This window comes from Bos indicus, chromosome 17 (genome assembly GCF_029378745.1).
Source record: "Bos indicus isolate NIAB-ARS_2022 breed Sahiwal x Tharparkar chromosome 17, NIAB-ARS_B.indTharparkar_mat_pri_1.0, whole genome shotgun sequence".
NCBI lineage: Eukaryota > Metazoa > Chordata > Mammalia > Artiodactyla > Bovidae > Bos > Bos indicus.
In genome coordinates, this window is record NC_091776.1 from 54609712 (window position 1) to 54630214 (window position 20503).

The window sequence follows — 20503 nt, forward strand, 5'->3', positions numbered from 1 at the left end:
CACGGGCACGGCCGATGCCTCAGGGCCAGGGCTTGCAGTACAAACTATGCTCTTTTCTCCCACAAGCAAATGTTGGTTCAAACAATCCCCACTAGGTGGTCCTCTTCCAACTCCCTAAGAGACAACCAGTTTTTGATAGAAGAATGAGCTTTTCAAATGACACACTCTCCATCCACTTTTAATGTACCAGAGAAATGAATGTGCCTTCAACACATGTGTGAAAAATGTAGGACACAACATTGTGTTTCATATGAGTTAGGGAAGAGAGAAAAGAGCAAAGGTTTGTGTATAAAAACACTGGTGGTTGACTTAGACTAATTTAAAAAGTAGCTCTTGAATTTTATTGCCAAGTTCAAATAAACCCAGACAAAAAATATGGATACAGATGATGTCACACAACTCACCAAGTCCCACACATCCCTAAATAGTTCAATCTCATCTCTCTACTTCAGAAACTCAGTTATATCCAATAAGAATTTGAAGAATGAGCATCCATATTACAATCCATCTTTGGAAAACAGACTATTTGAAGGAAGAAAAATCCAAATTGAAACTGCGTGGTTTCCAGAGTAATTTATTCATTAAAATCTATTCAATATGCCATCAACAGTTCTCCTGTGTGTATTGTGCTGATAAATTGACACTGAGAGGATTTAACAAGTCATCATTTAATAAGTCTGAATTAATTTTCACCACATGGCATTGTACACGGTCATCTGTTGAAACAGATTTCTTTTTAACAGATCTTAGTTTAAAAAAGTCATAGATACTGTGAGTTCTGTATAAACTGGTGGATAGTAAGTTAGTTCCTTTGTTTTGACTTATAAGCCTCAACTTCATCGCAGAATAAAGAATGTAGGCCAAAGAATGCATAATCGGTCACTCGTATAGAACAGTATTGTTTCTATAATTTGAAGCTTTCTGAATGGACGGGTTCAGGCCTGATGTAACTGTAAAAAGATTACTTAATGAATAGACTATATGGAAATTGTACAAAATGTAATTAACTTTAATCATTAATAGCTTAAACAGCACTATGTTACTAACTGCTATTCAAACTCAAAAACCTGTTTTTGAATCCCCACAAAGGTGACAGGTGTACACAACCATGCCACCTTGTACTTACTTAGGGGAGTGTCAATATATATTTCAACAGAAACTTTGGCTTCAGGAAAAAAGTCACAAACATTTAAAATAATGGCTTTAATTGTCATTTTAAGTATACCGTAGGGGAAAGTGTGCTTTAATTAAATATACATACCAGTGATGCTGGCAAAGTTGAAAGTTACTCCTAATGTTGATAGCTATAAAAACTAGTTTGTACATTAAGACAATGAAAGAAAAAAAAAAGCAATCCCTTTGAAACAAAAAAGTTCACAGTGGTTTGTATCCAACAGTATGCATTTTATGACAATAACATGTACAGATTGAGCACCCTAGGGCTCTCTTTATAGCCTAAAGAAAATGACCATTTACATTAGCTGTACTGAATTAAAAAAAGATCAGCTGTACACTCACCCCTTAGACAGGGGACACTGTCCTGAGTGTACAGCTTTAACACCATTATTAATGTTGTTTGTAAAAGGAACAGGGAACTAAACAAAACATTTCCTTGGGAGTGGAGAATCTTTCATTTGCTGTTACAACCAGCAAATACCATTCATGAAGTCAAAAATGGAAGGGGGAGCCCCACAAACACTATTTGAGCAAGCTGACCAGTACACATTACAGTTTTAAAAATGAAGGTTATGTACTATATGTTACAAGTCCCAACTAGGCAGTATCAAAATGACATCTATTTCTTTGCTTGCTTTGTGATCATACCCCTTGGAGGTGTGACGGGTCTCGTGGCATTAGGCTTCTTTTTCTCTGCAGGCTTTAATATCTGCAAAGATTCAAAAAACGATGCATTTTAGGAAATACACTTAACCTCAAGTCTTACATTTCACTCAAATCTTTTGTTCAGAAAGTCTGTTTAAAATTGCCCCAACAACTTTGAAGGCTCCACTGGCATATTAATACAAACCAAGCTGACAAACATTTTGGTAATAAATACTCTTATAAACCACTATGATACACGATCTGGACAAACTGTTTCGCCTCTGGATAAAATGACAGTTTTTTGAAGTCACACCTTTAGGTATTCCCTCTGACACAGGGGGTAAAGCTCTTTGGAACAGTGTTTCTCAAACCCCTAGGGGATCATGTCATAATCTCTAGGGGTTGCAAGACCTCCCTGATAATTAAAAGAAAAAAATCAAGAACACTTCTTTTAATTCAGTTAACTGATGACTTGACTTTAGTGGCTGTGTTTTTGTTTATGATTGGGTAAGCCTGAAGTCGTATAAGTTTAATCATAGTAACTGAGAAAAAAATTGCAGTAGACTTTGCGTGTAAATGATTCTTTTGTGCCAAGTGAAGGCCAAATGATGTCATGGTCAACCAACAGAGGTTTTTTAGAAAACAGAGGCATGGTGGGAGAGCTGGGTAATCACACGGCACATCTGGCACGTGGAGTAAGTACTACCTTCATGCACAAGTGGTGATTTAATTTTAGCTGAACACGGTACTAACACTGTAGCTTTAGACTTAATGTATCATGATTTTAATGTATTCAAATAATATGAAAACAGTTAAATTCAATAATTGGGGCAAAAGTTCTATGATCATTTCATTCTTTTAAAAGGAATTCACTCATTACTAAACTAGAACAAACACCAGTTAAGGGAAAATAAAATTTTTCAGTCTACTCCAAATAAATGAATATAGGCAGAAACTAGCACTTTTTAAAAATCAATAAAATGCAGAAATAAACGGAAACAATGCTGAAAACATCCTCTACCTGAAAAGAACACATTAGTGTTTCGTCCACACTCATCATGGCACCTGCATTGTCAAACTCTCCACAATAATTGGGCGCAGAAAACAGAGTGACCAACTGCCTCTTTGCAAAAAATTCGTATCCATCTTCAACCACCTTGGAGAGAAAACGTTTTCAATGTGAACAGGTGCAAACTTTAGGTGAGTAAAACCACTCTTCAGTTTCCCATTGAGCCTGACATCCTATAGGTCACTTCCAGAGACATTTTGTATAAATAAGCAATACCTACCCACCAAAATCAACAAGGAGAATCTGTGCTCACACACATGCTCTTAAGTGTACATGTAAAATTCAAAATCAATACCTGATGGGCTCTACATATAAGATCCAAATCATGCTTATGGAGAAATTTTGCAACCACTTCTGCACCAAATGTGAAGGACACTCCTCTGTCATTTTCACCCCAGCCTAAGACATCTTTATCGGGGTCAGACCACAAAAGATCACAAAGAAGACCTTGATCTGGTACATCAGTTGGTCGCATAATTCGCCGAATCTGCTCCATAGATTGAAGATCTGGTGATAAACCTATTAAATGAGGGGGGAAAAAAAAACAAAATGGAAGAAAACACAATTTTAAAAGGGAAGTTAGCACTTTACTATTTCCCTTTCTCTACAGAGAGACTCAATGACTTACAAAAACTTCCATGAAATCTTTGGTTATCTTTTTTTACTTATTAGCTTTTGTTAAAAAGGGGAGGGGGGTGGGAAGCCCACTGGAACTTGTTACATGTACTAATTTGTGGGGCAGTGTGTGCCTGAACAGGACAAGGAAAGTTACTTCAACATTCAGAGCACCCTAATGACCACTTGTAGTGACTGGGAGTAGAAGATGCAGACACTTAGGTGAAGCTTTCTAGGAAACCTGCACTGGCCAAGGACTGTAATGTCAAATCAGCTCAGATGTAACTGGCTCTCAATCTGACTTTAAAAATCACATGTCCAACTCTACCAAAACCAGTATATAAGTACATAAGGAGGGCAAGGATAATAGTTTTATTAAAATATAGTTGAGTTGGCTTTTTGATGGTTGTCTAACTTCTGACACAGATGAAAAGATATCCTCTTTGCCGATACTATTTTAATTATATCATATGAAGTAAAACCACCAAGCAAAGTAAACTTTTAACATCTATGTCAGAGACATTTCTGAAAGGAAAGGATCAAAAACAGTCCAAGGGAAAGTATATTCACATTTTCAGTATCCTAGAGGATCTATGGTATAGCTCATTGTTTATTTTATATTCGAAAATACTTTGTACTCTATTTTCAAGGCTAACTGTTACAGAGCCTAGAATTCTCTGTAACAAATCAACTGCATACTTTGGACTTGTATCTGGATGATCCTGGATGTGCCAGAGCGGACTCCTGGTGTAACACAGCAGTACAGGAGAGTCACCTCACAGAGGAAGTCATCCGAATGTTAATTCATCAATGTCAAAGTGTACACTCTTTAGAAGAATCCAAATCTATGTGAAATTAAAATCAGCCCACATACCTCCATGACAGCAGAATATTTTCTCATCCACGATGGCTGCTATCGGTAAACAGTTAAAGCAGTCTGTGAAAGTTTTCCATAGTTTAATGTTATATCTTCTTTTACCTGGAAAAATTTGGGGATGGTTAAAAAAGAGACTGGTGTTCTGCAGGTACATACTCTCAGGATAAGTCCTCCAAGGCAATATTCAAAAACTATGCTTTTATTAAAAACGAGAGAATTAGATATATGTAATATTTAAGGGATGTGTGATTTATAAGCAACAACTTATAGTTTCATATGCACTATTTTAAAATTCCATGCAAGGTCTGAAAACAGAATTCCAGATATACTGATTAAGGATTATCATTAAGCCTCAACAATTATTTGATAGCACCAACTCTGTTTGCAACATAGTCTTTTCTGTCCACTCTCAAACCATAGGTGGGTTCCTATTTCCAAAGGCAACCTAGAACAACTCACAACTCACTCTGTCGGCTTCTTCATCAAAAATTAAGATTCTTCCTCCTGTTGCCTAAGCATCTTATTAACTTAGTCCCGGGCTGCTGCTTTCTTTCCTCTGTACATTTCCCCCCTAAGGCCACCTCAGACCGCCAGGAGCATCTGGCTCCAGAAAGATTCCTGGATAACTGCCAAGGTCTCTTCAAGCTTCCAAATCCTCAAGATTCTGAGCCAGAACCCCTAATGCAGTTTCCTATTACTACAGACCAGACAGCTCTGGCATCAGAAAAGTGTAACACATATTCACATTTTATCCAACAACAGATACCTCAGCTTTTCCAGGACTACAGTCATAACACGGGCAGGGGGAATGGAGGAAATGGTAGCTCAGAGTGCTTGCTACACTTAGGAAATAAGTCTATCACGTTCAGCAGTGGTTTTAAAATTCCTTCATAATCCATTGTATATTCTTGCCTCCTTTGTCAAAGATAAGGTGTCCATATGTGCGTGGATTTATCTCTGAGCTTTCTATTTTATTCCATTGAAACTCCAGAAAAATAAACGACCCAATCAAAAAATGGGCCAAAGAACTAAATAGACATTTCTCCAAAGAAGACATACAGATGGCTAACAAACACATGAAAAGATGCTCAACATCACTCATTATCAGAGAAATGCACATCAAAACCACTATGAGGTACCATTTCACACCAGTCAGAATGGCTGCGATCCAAAAGTCTACAAATAATAAATGCTGGAGAGGGTGTGGAGAAAAGGGAACCCTCTTACACTGTTGGTGGGAATGCAAACTAGTACAGCCACTATGGAGAACAGTGTGGAGATTCCTTAAAAAACTGGAAACAGAACTGCCTTATGATCCAGCAATCATACTGCTGGGCATACACACTGAGGAAACCAGAAGGGAAAGAGACACGTGTACCCCAATGTTCATCGCAGCACTGTTTATAATAGCCAGGACATGGAAGCAACCTAGATGTCCATCAGCAGATGAATGGATAAGAAAGCTGTGGTACATATACACAATGGAGTATTACTCAGCCATTAAAAAGAATACATTTGAATCAGTTCTAATGAGGTGGATGAAACTGGAGCCTATTATACAGAGTGAAGTAAGCCAGAAGGAAAAACATAAATACAGTATACTGACGCATATATATGGAATTTAGAAAGATGGTAACAATAACCCGGTGTACGAGACAGCAGAAGAGACACTGATGTATAGAACAGTCTATGGACTCTGTGGGAGAGGGAGAGGGTGGGAAGATTTGGGAGAGTGACATTGAAACATGTAGAATATCATGTAAGAAACGAGTTGCCAGTCCAGGTTCGATGCACGATACTGGATGCTTGGGGCTAGTGCACTGGGACGACCCAGAGGGATGGTATGGGGAGGGAGGAGGGAGGAGGGTTCAGGATGGGGAACACATGTATACCTGTGGCAGATTCATTTTGATATTTGGCAAAACTAATACAATTATGTAAAGTTTAAAAATAAAATAAAATTAAAAAAAAATAAAATTCCTTCATAGAAATCTACATTTGAATAAAAAATTTCAATACAGTACAATTTTAACAAAATTATCAATGTTTTCTTAAGTTGGAAAACCATCCACTGAAAGCCACCTATGTCAGGATACTTTCAGGCCCACAGACGGGGTGGCAAACTATACCTCCCTGATGGGAGAGGGGAAAGTTGGAGTACAAGGTCATTCATTACACGAGTCTTGAAGACAAAGAGTCAAAATTGATACTATTCAATGCCAACCTTCTAAATCATTAAGGCTTCTAATAAAAAAGAAACCAAAAATGATGTAGCTAACACACTAGGAAGTATATCACAACAAAGAGATTGTGTGAATTTGAACTTTATCAAATAAAACATCAAAATATTGGCTAACCACTATATAAAAAGGAAAATGCTCTAAATAGTAGTACCTGTAACAAATTCCTAAAACACAATGTTACAAAATTCTCTGCCTCTCATTTCATTACCTAAATAGTGACTGCCTTGCTAGTCCCTCTCTGGTAAGACTCACTGTCAATATCAAATATCCTTTTCACCCACCTCATTCTTTTTTTAATTTTACTGAAGTATAGTCCATTTTCTCCCACCTTATCTTATGTAGTCCAAGCTGGGTCTTGGACTACATACATACATACAGTCAAGGGAGAGGCTGTGAGTACGAGGACTAAGTTTATGAAGGGAACCTTTCTAGCAATGTACTTCCAACAAATAAACTAGATGAACACATCTAAGTGAAACCGAGATGGAGTAACACACCTTGAGAGACTATAGGTTATGATTACAGTCTAGGGTACGACCACAGAGACAAAACCAGACTTGTTATAATTACACTGGCAAGTGCTAGTAATTCCAACTCCTTAACCGCTCCCACTCACAGAAATGATCAATACGAAAGGAAGATGCAGATAAGGATTAAAAAAAATGTTTTTAATTTATAGTTACTTAAACAGCAGCATCAATAAAAACTCCACTGAAACTGATTATTTTCAAGGCTTTAGGAATCTTGTTCCTGTCAATTATCAATTCAAAGTGTACCTTCAAAATGGGTCAAACAATATATAAATTATTCAAATACTTTTAATTAGCGTCCCCTTGCTGCCCTGTTTTCTCCTTTCAGCACACAATTTCAGATAGTGAGTACTGTTTTTCTTGGGTTTGGATGTGCCAAAGGAAAAAGAACTACATTACAAATTACAAAAGTTATTTGTATATTCCAAGTTTCCATTTATATGCAACGTCTAGAAAAGGCAAACCTATAGAGACAGAAAGTAGCGTAGTGCTTACACAGGACTGTGTGATGGTTGTGTAATTCTATGAATTTAATTCACTGAACTGTACACTTAAAATGGATGAAATTTTATCTCAATAAAGTTATCAAAAACAAAGCTATCTATTTGGACAGGTTCTCAGAGTTGTACTAAAAATTAAAGTATCTGCAACTATTCACAACAATTACCTTAAAAGAAATCACCACTGTTATCACTATTTCCTAATCTAATCATCACATCATACAAGAATCCAGGGCATTATCATACTGTAACAAATGTTAAGTTTTTTACCCCAAGAAAGCAGCCAGGACAAAAACTAGTTAACAAAATAGTAAGCATGAAGAATGACAACACTACATCTAAACTCTCACAAATCCTAACAGAAACATGTTCAGTTTACGACCATATATCTCAATATAAGTAAATCTTACTGTAGAAAGTACTTACATTCATCATAAAATCCATAAATTCTATTGATGCTGGCACATTCGTGGTTTCCTCTGAGAAGAAAAAAATTCTCGGGATATTTGATTTTGTAAGCCAACAAGAGGCAGATAGTCTCCAGTGATTGTTTTCCCCTGTCCACATAGTCCCCAAGAAACAGGTAATTGCTTTCTGGCGGGAAACCACCGTACTCAAAAAGTCGAAGCAAATCATAGTATTGCCCATGGATATCACCTAGAAGCAAGAATTTTATTACACAGTGTCTTCATTCGTATAGTTCAAACCACCCACATAACTAATTTACACTGTTGTGTAGTATTTATTTAGTCCAACAGAGCTTAGTGAAAATTTTAAGTGTATATCACAATCACACACAAAACTCAAGTAATTAATAATTTATTTTGCAGAACGGATTATTAATGGTTAGGCAGGCCTTCCTGCCAAGGAAGACCGTTTCCCTTTCAGGCTGGCTGATCAATATCAAATGTCCAACAGCTCAGTCTCTAGGGACCGTGCCAGCAGAAGCGATGCACTCTTAACAAGCCCTGACCCCATGTGACAAAGGCACACACACACACACACACTACACCCACCAATACATCTGGCTTTCAATCTCCCTGCTAGATACTGCCAAAGAGTATTTGCTTTAAGCTTATATATAGGTTCAGGCCTTTTCTTAGCTCTCCACTCTGTTTCCGTTCCTTTCTTCTGCAATGTTTGTATTTCTTTAGCAAAATAATTTTAAGAAAATCTGAAGCACATCTAAGTAAACTCGGTCCATTAGAGGTATTTATTCTAAAGCTACAATACATAATGTAGTTCTAGGTTATTCATAAATAGTACATGATTCTACTGGCTAACATAATATCGTCTATATACCATCTATATATACCCTTGACTCAGTCAATTAATCACATAACCAAAGGAAACTGTGCACCAAAACTTACCACATATCTTGAGTGGTGCTTCAAGTTCTAGCAGGATAGGCTGACTGAGAAAGATCTCTCGGGACTTTAAGCACAGTCCTCTGATTTCATTCTCCTGTAGCTGGACATTCTTACCAGGCTTGGACCCTCTCACTGTAGGGGGAGAAAAACCCCAATTTAGTCAAGTGAAGTCAAAGTAAGATTTCATATAAAAATTAAACATATATGAAAAGGCACAAGCTTTAAATAAAGAGGAGACAAGAACATGGTTTAACTACTTTCTGACTAGGCTTTATTTTCAGGACACATAAAAATAACAATTGGCCTTGTTCACCTACAGCCCACTCACCAGATCAGCTCTTTTTGCCTCCCGTTATCTTCTCTTCTCCAGCCTTATAAATGAATTAGAATTTGTAGAGCAGGAGGTCTTAGAGACTGTCATGTTACTGAGTCAGTTCTAACAATTCCTTGTTTTAAAATATGAGATTGGAAATGCTCAGGATCTCTCCCTCCCAATCAGTGTTTTTCAGAGGACCAAAGGTCTCTCTCCATGGTCCAAGATCTTATGAAAAAAATTTACTGTGCTGTTTTTCATTAAAACACCATGTATGCGTGTTGTGGGTATTTTGCTATGCAACTTTCTAGGCCTGAATTTGTGAATACACTCATGTCTATACATGGCAAAGGATGTCAGCGTATGCTGTGAGAAAGGTTTCCTAGTAACTGGAACAGGTAAAACTTGAGAAAAAGGAGGAAGAGATCATGGCACAGCATGCATCACATCAGAAGACTCGAGTTCTACTCACTATCAAAGTGAAGCATAAGATATCCTCTGGCCTTATAATAATTCATTTATCAGCAGGTAGGTAGCAGTAAGAAATGAAATTGTTTTGACTCTAGTTGCAACAGATTAGACAGTTATTAAATATATAACAAACAGCACTGCACTGCCTGTAGTTTAGTCGTCAAGTTGTGCCCAACCCTTTTGCGAGCCCAGGGACTGCAGCCTGCCAGGCTCCTTCCTCTGTCCACGGATTTTCCAGGCAAGAATACTTGAGTGGGTTGCCGTTTCCTTTTCCAGGGTAATAAATAACAAGTAGCACTGCATTACTAAACTTACCTTAATCTTACAGTTATGAAGTGGCTGCTGTTGCTGTTCAGTCTCTAAGTCGTGTCTGACTCTTAGCAACCCCGTGGACTGCAGCAGCCCACAAGACTCCTCTATCCATGGGATTCTCCAGGCAAGAATACTGGAGTGGGTTGCCATGCCCTTCTCCAGGGGATCTTCCCAACCCAGGCATCAAACCTGTGTCTCCTGTATCGCAGGTAGATTCTTTACCATCTGAATCACCAGGGAGGCACCAGGGAAGCCCCTTATGAAGTGCCAGGGTCTGGTTAAATATGGGGACTGATTACCATCAGACTGCAATCAAAATCTTAACACTTGTTTTGTACAAGGAATTCATGAAAGGAGGCATTCTCTGAACTAGAACTGAGGCAAAAACACAGAACCAGACTAAGTACAGAGCTAAGCCTACATCTTTCTACCATTAAACCCAATATAAAGTCATAAGCAGATTAAATCAATGTTAATTTAAACTTTATCAGTTTTGAAGGCTTTATATTCAAATTCAAAATCATCTAGCCTAATGCTAAACAAGAGCAATATGTTTAACTGGTTTTTATCTAGCTTTGTTCTGTAAATATCTAAGTAACATTACAGAGTAATAAAAATTTCAAGTTAAAAAAACCCTGGTATCTGCGGAGAATTTTTTTTTTTTCTATTAAAGAGGGCTGTGCCCAAATTTGAAAAATACTCTTAGGGGAAGCCCTCCTTCAGCCTGAATAGCCACTGAAATGAAATTCTCTGAGGAAACAAGCTGAGCAGAAATGGAAGGGTGTTATTTTTTTCAATGGAAGACAATACGTAAGAAAGGATGACAAGGGAAAAGAGTCAAACTCTTAGGGGGTACAGCAAAAAGAAAACGTTGAGTGCATTGGACTGGCAACTAGAAGCCAGGTTTCTGTATTGGTTTTATAGTCTTAAGCAAATCACCTCTTTGGACTCCAAAACATGTAACTGAACTAAGAGACCACCAGTCTCATGCTGATCAAATATTAAGAAACAAGAATCAACTCAAGGGAAAGCACAGTAAGAATAATTTTTGAGGGACTACACTAACAGACACATACACAATACCACAGCAACTGAGTTGTTTGTGAAACAAAACCAACTTTTTTCCTGAACCAAAGTCATTTTTTCTTTCTAGACACACACATAAGGAGAGAACTCAAGAAACCCTCCCAGTGAAAAGACAGTGGGATCATTGCTTTACTGGCCAGAAAACCCCAGTCATCAGTGATTTTACCACAAGTCAGCCAGAAGGTTGGGCATACTGCCCAACAGGAAACTTTATTTTTGGCTAGGGGACTCCTAAACGCTTCTGGTTTCAAAGGGAATCTTTTTCAGCCGAGGCCCACACTTGTAAGGGGACAGCCCACTCTAAGTCTTTTAGAAGACTTATACCTATAGGGAACACAAGCCATACTTTTAATATGAATGCTATCAGATTAAATCAATGCTGCTAATACACATTTTACTGGTTTGGAGACTTCCCACTACATCCTTTAGACACAGTTCATGATAATTGTAGTTTTCTTAATATGACTGTCCCCGAAGGATCAGAGCACAGAGATTAGTAAAGAACAATACTAACAATTTTTTAAAATTTACTTTTAATTGGCTAACTGCCTTACAATGTTGTGCTAGTTTCTGCTGTATAATACCTTGACTCAGCAACAGGTATACACTTATCTCCTTCCACCCTCCCATCTTCATCCTACCCCTCTAGGTCATCATACAGTACCTGGCAGAGCTCCATGCAACACTAACAATTTAAAAAGTGTTCCTGATGTGGACTGAGGATTAAATACAGTTTTTCCAGAACAAATCAAGATTCAGTTTATGTCTGAACAGTGCTCATTAAAAACACAGTCACAAAGCTTCTTAAATTCCCAACAATTAGCTCAATAAATAAAACTATATAAACAGAAACTCCATCAAAACCATCTACCAACTGGCAAATACCTGCTCATCTTTCGAGACTGCTTAGATATCACCTCACGCTGGAAAACCCCTTAGCCATCTTCTCCCCCCTTAACAAGCCGGCTTTATGCTTTCTGAAATGCTCTCCCAACACGGCCCAGCACACACTCTGTATTATAACTGCCAGTTCACTTCCATCTATTCATCCTGGTAGAATGTAACCTCAGGACCACACACTAGCCCTGCAGTGTACATGCCCATAGCCAGTATGTGGTAGGTACTCAAAATTTGTTGCATGAATGAAGTCTGAATAAAATCTGTTCATTTGTGGCATTACAATTAGCATGCACCCCAGACTATACACTGATTAGCCAAAAACAAGAACAAAAACCGTGTCTGTGTTTTCAAATGACAAAGCAACAGCATCATTCTTATAGGCTTTACTAGAGTATTTTTCTAGTTTTGAAAATTTAGGATTACTCTTAAAGTTTTATCTAACAGAAAATGAAGATTTCAAAATGGGTTTTGGCAGTCTGAGTGAACACAGCAGGCATTTCTTAGAGATGGCCTATTAGCTGACAGCATAAGAAGTCTACTTCACTATTTTCAGTGTCCATCATGGAGAATCATGTACTAGCTGTAGCTAACACCTAGGGAGCACTTCCCACGTGCTGGGTACTGCTGCACTAAGAGGCTTTATTCACAGAGCCATTCAGTACAGCAATCCCACAAGTCAGGTGCTGTCACTTCTCTGTGTTACAGGCTGAAGAGGCTCAGTGACTTGGTCCAAGGTCATAGAGCCTGCAAGGAGCACACCCTGACTCTAGCTCTGAAGTGGTGCTTCCATCAGATCACTCTCCCATTTAAGAATTTGTTCTTCATCTTGAAAATATGTTTAAAATATATGGCATTAACTTAGAAACTTAGTAAGAAAACAAATGAAAGCAAGTAAACAGCACACAACTGTTTTTGCCATTTTATAAGTTCATAAGCAATAACAAAGAAGAAAAAGTTAAAAAAAAAAAAAAAAAGGAAAGAATTTGTTTTCATTCTACTTCTAAACCAAAAGAGATTTTATAGGACAAACTACTAAACCTCTATACAGTCATTGGTGCTTAAGAAAAATTTGATGAGTATAAAAAATCATAGGCATCCTTACAAACAGGAAGCATTAAAAATTAAACGATGCAATCTACTTGTTAAGACTATCAACATTCATTTTTACTATGCTTCACACAAATATTCAACAAAATAGCTGCTGGGCACTTACTACCTGCCAGAACCAGTGATAGATGCTGGGCATCCTCTTCTGGCAACAGGAGAGACAAGAACTGTGTCCCTTTTCTTGGGAGGTTTACATTCTAGTACAGGATTTAGAAGATAAGACAAACTAGGTAACTGCAGATTATTATACATTCTGTACCGAGAACTCCCCCTCTATAAAAGTTGAAAACTAAAAGTTTATCTTAGGGACATCTTCAACACCATTAAAAAGACAAAGGCTTGCATATCTATTTTATCACTATTAGCTACAAAGAAAAAATGCGAACAGTACAGTGCTGCTCAATAAACATCAGTCACTATGTATTTCAGGGCTGCCCAGGTGGCTCAGTGGTAAAGAATACACCTGCCAAGCAGGAGACACAGGAGACTTGGGTTCGATCCCTGGATTGGGACGATCCCCTGGAGAAGGAAATGGCAACCCATTCCAGTATCCTTGCCTGGTAAATCCCATGGACTGAGGAGCCTGGCAGTCCAGTCCATGGGGTCACAACAGTCAGCTAGGACTCAGTGACCAAGCAGCAGCAGCACTGCCTACTTGAACCTCACTGTGCTGTGCATGACGAGAGAGATGTAAACAAGAGCGACCCAAGCTGGAAGTTCATGGGTTGTCTCCTAATGGTATCTTCCTAAGTAGTAGTTCAAACTGCATGTATGAAGTTATTTCAACAATTGCCAATGAAATACAAAATATTCCAAAATGAAATTCCAAGAGAATTTCATTTTCCAGGCAGAATGTGTCTACCAAGTCCAGGTGCTAGGTACTGTATAGAAATAAAATCAGCAGGCAGAGCGGACATATACAGATTAGTGACTGATCCATTACAATGGTCAACTTAGGTCTTAGGCACGTGACTTCTCTTTTTTTTTTTTTTTTGCAGCACTTTGAGGCCTGCAGGATCTTAGTTCCCTGACCAGAGATTGCCCTCGACAGAGACAGCTTGGAGTCCTAACCAGTGGATGGCCAGGGCATTTCCAAATGTGCAACTTTTGAGTAAAAGCTTTTATCTGGCTAAAATGGCAGATTCAGAAAACTGCATTAGGGCTGTTACGAGCAAAGACTGTTCTGTTCTAACTTATATCTTCATTTATTTATCTGGCAAATCACTCACATGAGCACATGATAAAAACTCCCATGCAATTTTATAGTAAACAAACTGATAAAAACTTGTAATAACTTAAGACTACTTTGGGATTACTTATGAAATAAGACTACTTTGGGGTTACTTACGAGGGATAAGCATGTATTCTTCTTGCCCCTTAATTGTTGAAAGAAGGTCATAGAAAAGGAATAGCATACCCACTAAAAAGCCTTAGCTCAATTATAATCAAGTTTTAAAACCTAAAATTGGCACAACCAGTATAAAAATGTCAACAGAGACTTTGCTAATAAGATAATCCTATTAAAAAGGTGGTAATCTTAACAATATGCCACATCATATTTATTTTAGTGACAATAACCTCACAACATTTGACAAATTTAGGAAAATAAAACCTCAAACCAAAACAAACAAAAAACACTGAGTTTCTATAATATCAAAACTTTCTCACAAACAACTGAGGTCTTTTCTACAAAAACTGTAAGCCACAAAAAAGTTAATCAAGAACCATTCAGTTTCAGTGCAAAGTCACCAGCAGGAAGACATCCACTTTTCAGCCATTTTAATTTCTAAGCCGCCCTTTCCCCACCTCGACTTTGCTAACTGCTGGTGTGATACTTTGGGCATTTAAAGGTGACATCAATTTTCTCAAGGCATATATACAATCAGGATGTAGCTGCAAAACACTGTCTACTGCTCTCAATGAAGAACCTTGAGTTTTCTACACCTAGAGTGAAGACAATTCATTGAAAAATCTTTAACTCTCTACAGTCTTATCACCTACGCTTGATTAGACTTGACATCTGACCCTACATTTGTGCTGAGTGGCATTTTTGTAAGCCTTAATATTGGTAACAGACAATCTTCTCTAGATAAGGGATGCCAGTAAGCTGCAGGGGGGGGGGGGGCGGTGAAATTGGAGATTTCAGGTAAAACATCAAGACCATTAAGTAAATCATCTATTCTTACATGCTTTGCATACAGTGGTCTGATCCTAAAACAAAAAATTTGCCCCAGAATTCTGTACATTGTTCTTGAATTAAACAACAAACAAAAATGTACAGAATTCTGTACATTGTTCTTTCCAGTTTCCTCATTTACACAGCGATTCGTATCAGGATATTATCTCCTTCACATTCCAGTTTTCAAGGTCCACTAACACCCTTCAGAGTAAATTGAGTGAAATGACCAAGTCTGTATATCCTCTCCCTGCTTCAAGATCAGTAACCCTCACCTACTCAGGCAGACTGAATGGCAATGGCACATGACTGCAGCTTCACAGATACAGAACAATCTCACCAACCTCTACGGCGGATGTGCTATTAACGCATGGTGCAGCCTGGCATCCATTCCCCCAGCTTGGAGGAGGAAAGCCTGCCTGCTCCCGCAGCTTACATTCCCTCAACCACCACAGAATGACACACCCCATCCTGTTAGATTTCACTGCTTCCTCCTGCTACTGTCAGGCGAGGGGGCACTGTGGGCACAGAGTAACCCTTCCCCAGCTGCAATTTAGGATTGGTGCAAGCTGCAGATCATAGCTCTAAGACCTTTCTCTTCTTACTTGTAGGAGAGAATGCAGCATACAATTGACATGTGGGAGGGGAGGGGAGGTCCTCATAATACAGGCTTCTTGGAAGTTAAGGGTACTAGTAACATACAACTTTATGATTACTGTCTTAATCAACAAAATGCCCTATGATCATTAATCCCAAGAAAAGCGTCTAATTGTTAAAATGATCTGATGTGTAAACTCATTAAGAAAGATTATTTTTGTTTTCCTTGGTCAGCATATATTAAGAATTTTTTTCTTGTGCCATTATGTTTGTCCTTTATTATCTTCAGGACCAGGGACCACTGTCTTTTTTAAACATTACAATATGAACATGTTTCATTTCACATCAAAAAACTAAACACAGGGACTATTTTTACAAATTAGAGGATTAAATTCGTAGGGCCAGGACAGAAGTCACATTTAAATCACTAATGCAAATCAAGCAATTGTGCAGAGCCTGACACAGTCCTGCAGTTTGACAACCACCATCTTCAGAGGTGAGATGCTTCTCTCAAAGCAGGATGCGAAATTACAACTGTCTGCTTTGCAAGAAAATTACTAGCCATCAATCATTCTCTGCAGGAGATCAGTTACAAAACTAACCTCACTCTAATCTCACTTTTCTCCAACACAGTAGGACTATCAGACAAATCAGCAGCTGATTTATTCTCTAAATCCAAAGTTTTACCGTGCATTTAAGCAAGTGAACATGAATAACACACAAGAGTGACAATCCCAAGGTTTTATCACCTGCAAGGCAGACCTTCCCAGGTGGGTGGCAGAATGTTGCCTCCTTAAAGAAAATCTAAAAGTTTAGAGTAGAAAATAACTGCAAAGCTGTAGTGACTACAACTTAAAGCAAGGTGTTTTGTTAGCTAAGACTTCACCTTTGAATGGTCTTTTTAGTACTATCACTGAGCTACTTCTCAACTAGCTGTATAGCTCCACTTTAAAAGAGACAATTCTGAACATGTAAAAAATTTCTAAAAAGGTCATAAAACTCACATTCCCTCCATCTTCAGATATATTTAAATCTTAATGAAAATTTTTAGAGGAAAAACTTTGTGAGGCATTAAAAAAAAAAAAAAATCACAACTTATCAACATCTTCTACCCTGGAAAGATATACATATATATCTTCAATAGATCATTTCCAATAGTTTCTCTGACAATCTAACATTGATGAGAAAAAAAAACAACAACATTAAGAATGTTGAGCAGCTAGTTTATTCCCGAGGAATGAAAACGCACTGCTTTACTAATTTCAATGAAAAAAAAATGAAATGTTAAAAAAACCTGGTTTTCCAGCGCAACATAACATGTATAGAAACTATTAAGAAATGACTGATCTCACTGTAAATGATCCAGGTTAATCAACGCAAATTTCTTAGCACAATTTAAAAAATAAGATTAAAATTAATAAGATGTTATATGAATATAAAAGTTATGGGCAACCCCACAATTAAGACCTAACTAATCTTAAAATTCTGTTTCTAATCCACAGCTTCCATTTTTTCCAGCTTTCTCAAAGAAATAAAGCCACACATGTCCCTGCATAGACATGCAGAATTTACAATTTTTGAATGAGAAAAATTTAAGTTCTTTTCTTATAGCAAATTGTTTTAATCCGTTTCTGACCCACTGCTGTCTCACATAAACCAAAGATCTATATTAACAAATATTAAAAGTGTGATTCTTCTAATAAATGCCAGATACTGAATGAAAAACAAGGTTTTCACCCACAAATGGCAGTGACATTTCAGGGGCTCATTTAATGAGTTTTTCTTTTGAGACACTATAAAAGGAAAAAATCTGCACACAGATTAAGATGAAGTTTCATTCTCATGACTTAAAAGATCTGCGAATTCTAACACCAGAGCTATCCAACTGTTTACGCTAGACTCCATCTCTGAGCATTTACAGTTCAACAATATTTTAGAATATAAAAGCAAAAATGCAGTTAAAACTCAGCCAAATCTACATTATCCAACACTCAAGAAAAGGATCTGAATTATTTCAAAGTTCGGAATTAGATGTTATTATTAATAGATGTGCTCTAGAATTCGGGGGTAGTGGGTGATTTTATTTCAGCGTCTCTCCTTAAAATCCGAACTTCATCCCTCTCCCACATCAATAGAAATCAATCGCCGGACACCTCAGGAGTTTTAGGTCAGTCAAAATTAAAGATTTATTTTAACCTTTGCTCAACCACTGGACACCTCCTTCCTTCACACACAGGGTGACTTGAATGACGTTGAGTTCCTGGCTGCCTGGGTTTGAAACTTGACTATCACTAACTGGTTAAGTGACTACACTTTTCTGGGTCTTAGTCAGGAAAAAAAGGGCATCTACCTCGTGTATTACATGAAATCTATGTAAAGAGCTCCAAAAAATGCCTTACACACAGTAAGCGCTTTAGAAGCGATGGCTAATATGATTTATGCGATGCATGCAAAGTATTGGAGACAATTCATTAGAAAAGACCCTGATGCTGGGAAAGATTGAAAGCAGGAGAAGCGGACGACAGAGAACAAGACGGTTGGATGGCATTACCGACTCAATGGACATGAGTTTAAGCAAGCTCCGGGAGATGGTGAAGGACAGGGAAGCCTGGCATGCTCAAGTCCATAGGATCGGAAAGTCGGATGCGACTAAAAGACAGCAAAATGCAGTGAACGCAAAGCGCTTAACAGAGCTTGGCACACTGCAAAGATCCTAACGAAACTGTCATCACTGCCGTTTCACGATTCAGAGGCACGTTCAGAAAAGAGCGCGGAGACTTCCCCGGGATAAAGACAACTTAAAAAGCATATCTGGGAGGGCAGGAGAATATGGGTTCCAACATCTCCCTGAGAATGAACGTTCGTTACCAAGTAACAAGTAACGGGGCCCTCGACCCCAAGCCTCACAAAAAAATAAAAATAAGCAGGCTAGGAAAGAAGCCCTCAAGCTTGGTGAAATCCATATCCGCATCATATTGCTTTCCAAAATATTGAGAACCACGAAGTTCGGAACGAGCAGTCCAGTAGGTTGGACTGGGGCCCCCAATATTCTCCAAAGATTGGTCCGGAGTGCCGGGCGCCGGGGGTACGTACCGGAAACGTGGGGGTGGGGAGCGGAGTTTTCAAATTTTACGGCCAGGAGAAAGGCTGCACCCTCTAGCAATGAATGAGCGGAGGCAAGAGGGTCCGCAGGTTGGGCCAAGTGCGGAACCCCGGGCAACCTCCATCCCGCGGCAGTCCCCGGCCCGCGGGCGAACTCGCGGGGCTCACTCGTCTCGGCGAAGCAAGCCCAACAGGCCTCCCAAATCCCCCTCCCCCGCGAGTCTCCGGAGCCGCCCGCCGCCCCCTTCACCTTCCAGCAGCCGTTGGATGATGCTGTCGATGTTGAGTTTATCTATATCCGCCATCGCCTTCCCACCGCCGACCTTCCCGCAGCGGCGCCGCCGCCGGCTCGCGCCCGGGATTCACACCTCCTGTCCCACGCCACGAGCACAGAGATGGTGGTGGCGGCGGTGGCAGAAGCCGCGGTGGGTTCCCCCCAACCGCCCCGCTCCCTGCTTCCTCCTTCTCTCCCCACTGGAACCACGAGAAGAACAAAATGGCCGCCGACTCCTTAGCCAGCCTCGGGCGGCGCACGAATGCGCGCGGGGGAGTGCAGCGGCCCGGCCGGGACTTCTTTGTGGGCCATAGGGCACCCGGGAGGGGGCGGGGCCAGGGAGAGGGAAGGAGGCGGGGCCAGAACGCGGGAATGGGGAGGAGACCGTTGAGGGTAAATGCGATCGCGCGCGGAATCCTTCCGCCAAACGGGCCGAGCAAATAGGCCCCCTGGCGGGAGCGTGAGTTGCAAAGTTGAACGCGGGAGTTGGGGATGGGGGAGAAGATGCAGCTGTGCACTCGAGGGTTGCGGGCTTCGCAGGACACTGTTCACTGCGGCTAAGTGTTTTGCAGACCTGGCCATGTGAAAAGCCCACGGAGGGAATTTGGGTGTCCTGGAATTTCCCCTTAAGAGAAATCTGTGGTAGAGGTGAACAGTGAAATAGGTTGACTCTCTTTGGCTTCAAATTTGCTAGAATTTAGCGGGGGAGGGAAAGATATATTTGATGGCTAATTTAAAAAGTCCTCTCCCAGATAAATAAAAATGTTAGGTTATTCTTTCTTAGTGGTGGAAATATGGGTATTTGTATGCACATTTTTGTGCACTCTGTAACTTACATTTGGGGAAAAAATTCTTTTTAATCCACCCTCAAAAAAATTTCATCATCTCTCTCTGGATTATCTTTCTTGAACTCGCGAAGTTATATAATCATCGGAACGGTTTACCCTGATTCCGGCCAGAACGAAGATGAGCGAGCGTGTGCAGCAGATAAAGGAGAATTCGCAGATTTCGCGCGTCGGAGCTCGAGGCCGGAAGAGAAGAGCGAGTTTGCACCCGCTGGCTTTGCGGTCGGGTCCCCAGTTCTGTAGATACCCCTGAAAACTTTGGTCAATTTCCCTTGGCTTCTCAGTCTCCCCAAAT

The 20503-nt window shown here is 39.5% G+C and overlaps 1 protein-coding gene across 1 annotated transcript; it reads right to left on the reverse strand.

The window, feature by feature from the left end:
• Positions 1 to 558: 558 nt before the first annotated feature.
• On the reverse strand, positions 559 to 19612 carry PPP1CC (protein phosphatase 1 catalytic subunit gamma). The gene is made up of 8 exons (XM_019977457.2): positions 19340 to 19612; positions 9026 to 9157; positions 8082 to 8312; positions 4380 to 4484; positions 3186 to 3409; positions 2843 to 2977; positions 1825 to 1885; positions 559 to 950 (listed from the first exon to the last, which is right to left on the reverse strand). The coding sequence occupies exons 1-8, from the start codon at positions 19392 to 19394 to the stop codon at positions 880 to 882; spliced, it is 1014 nt and encodes a 337-aa protein (XP_019833016.1). The 5' UTR covers positions 19395 to 19612; the 3' UTR covers positions 559 to 879.
• Between the last annotated feature and the right edge of the window lie 891 nt (positions 19613 to 20503).

What these genes read in the sequence shown, in the direction of transcription:
- PPP1CC (XM_019977457.2), bottom strand. Translation starts at nt 19,394, where the DNA reads ATGGCGGATATAGATAAACTCAACATCGACAGCATCATCCAACGGCTG. An exon ending in AGCACCACTCAAGATATGTG is followed by an intron (nt 8,313 to 9,025) that starts GTAAGTTTTGGT and finishes TCTTGCTTCTAG; the next exon opens with GTGATATCCATGGGCAATAC. An exon ending in CACTAATGTGTTCTTTTCAG is followed by an intron (nt 1,886 to 2,842) that starts GTAGAGGATGTT and finishes GAATCTTTGCAG; the next exon opens with ATATTAAAGCCTGCAGAGAA.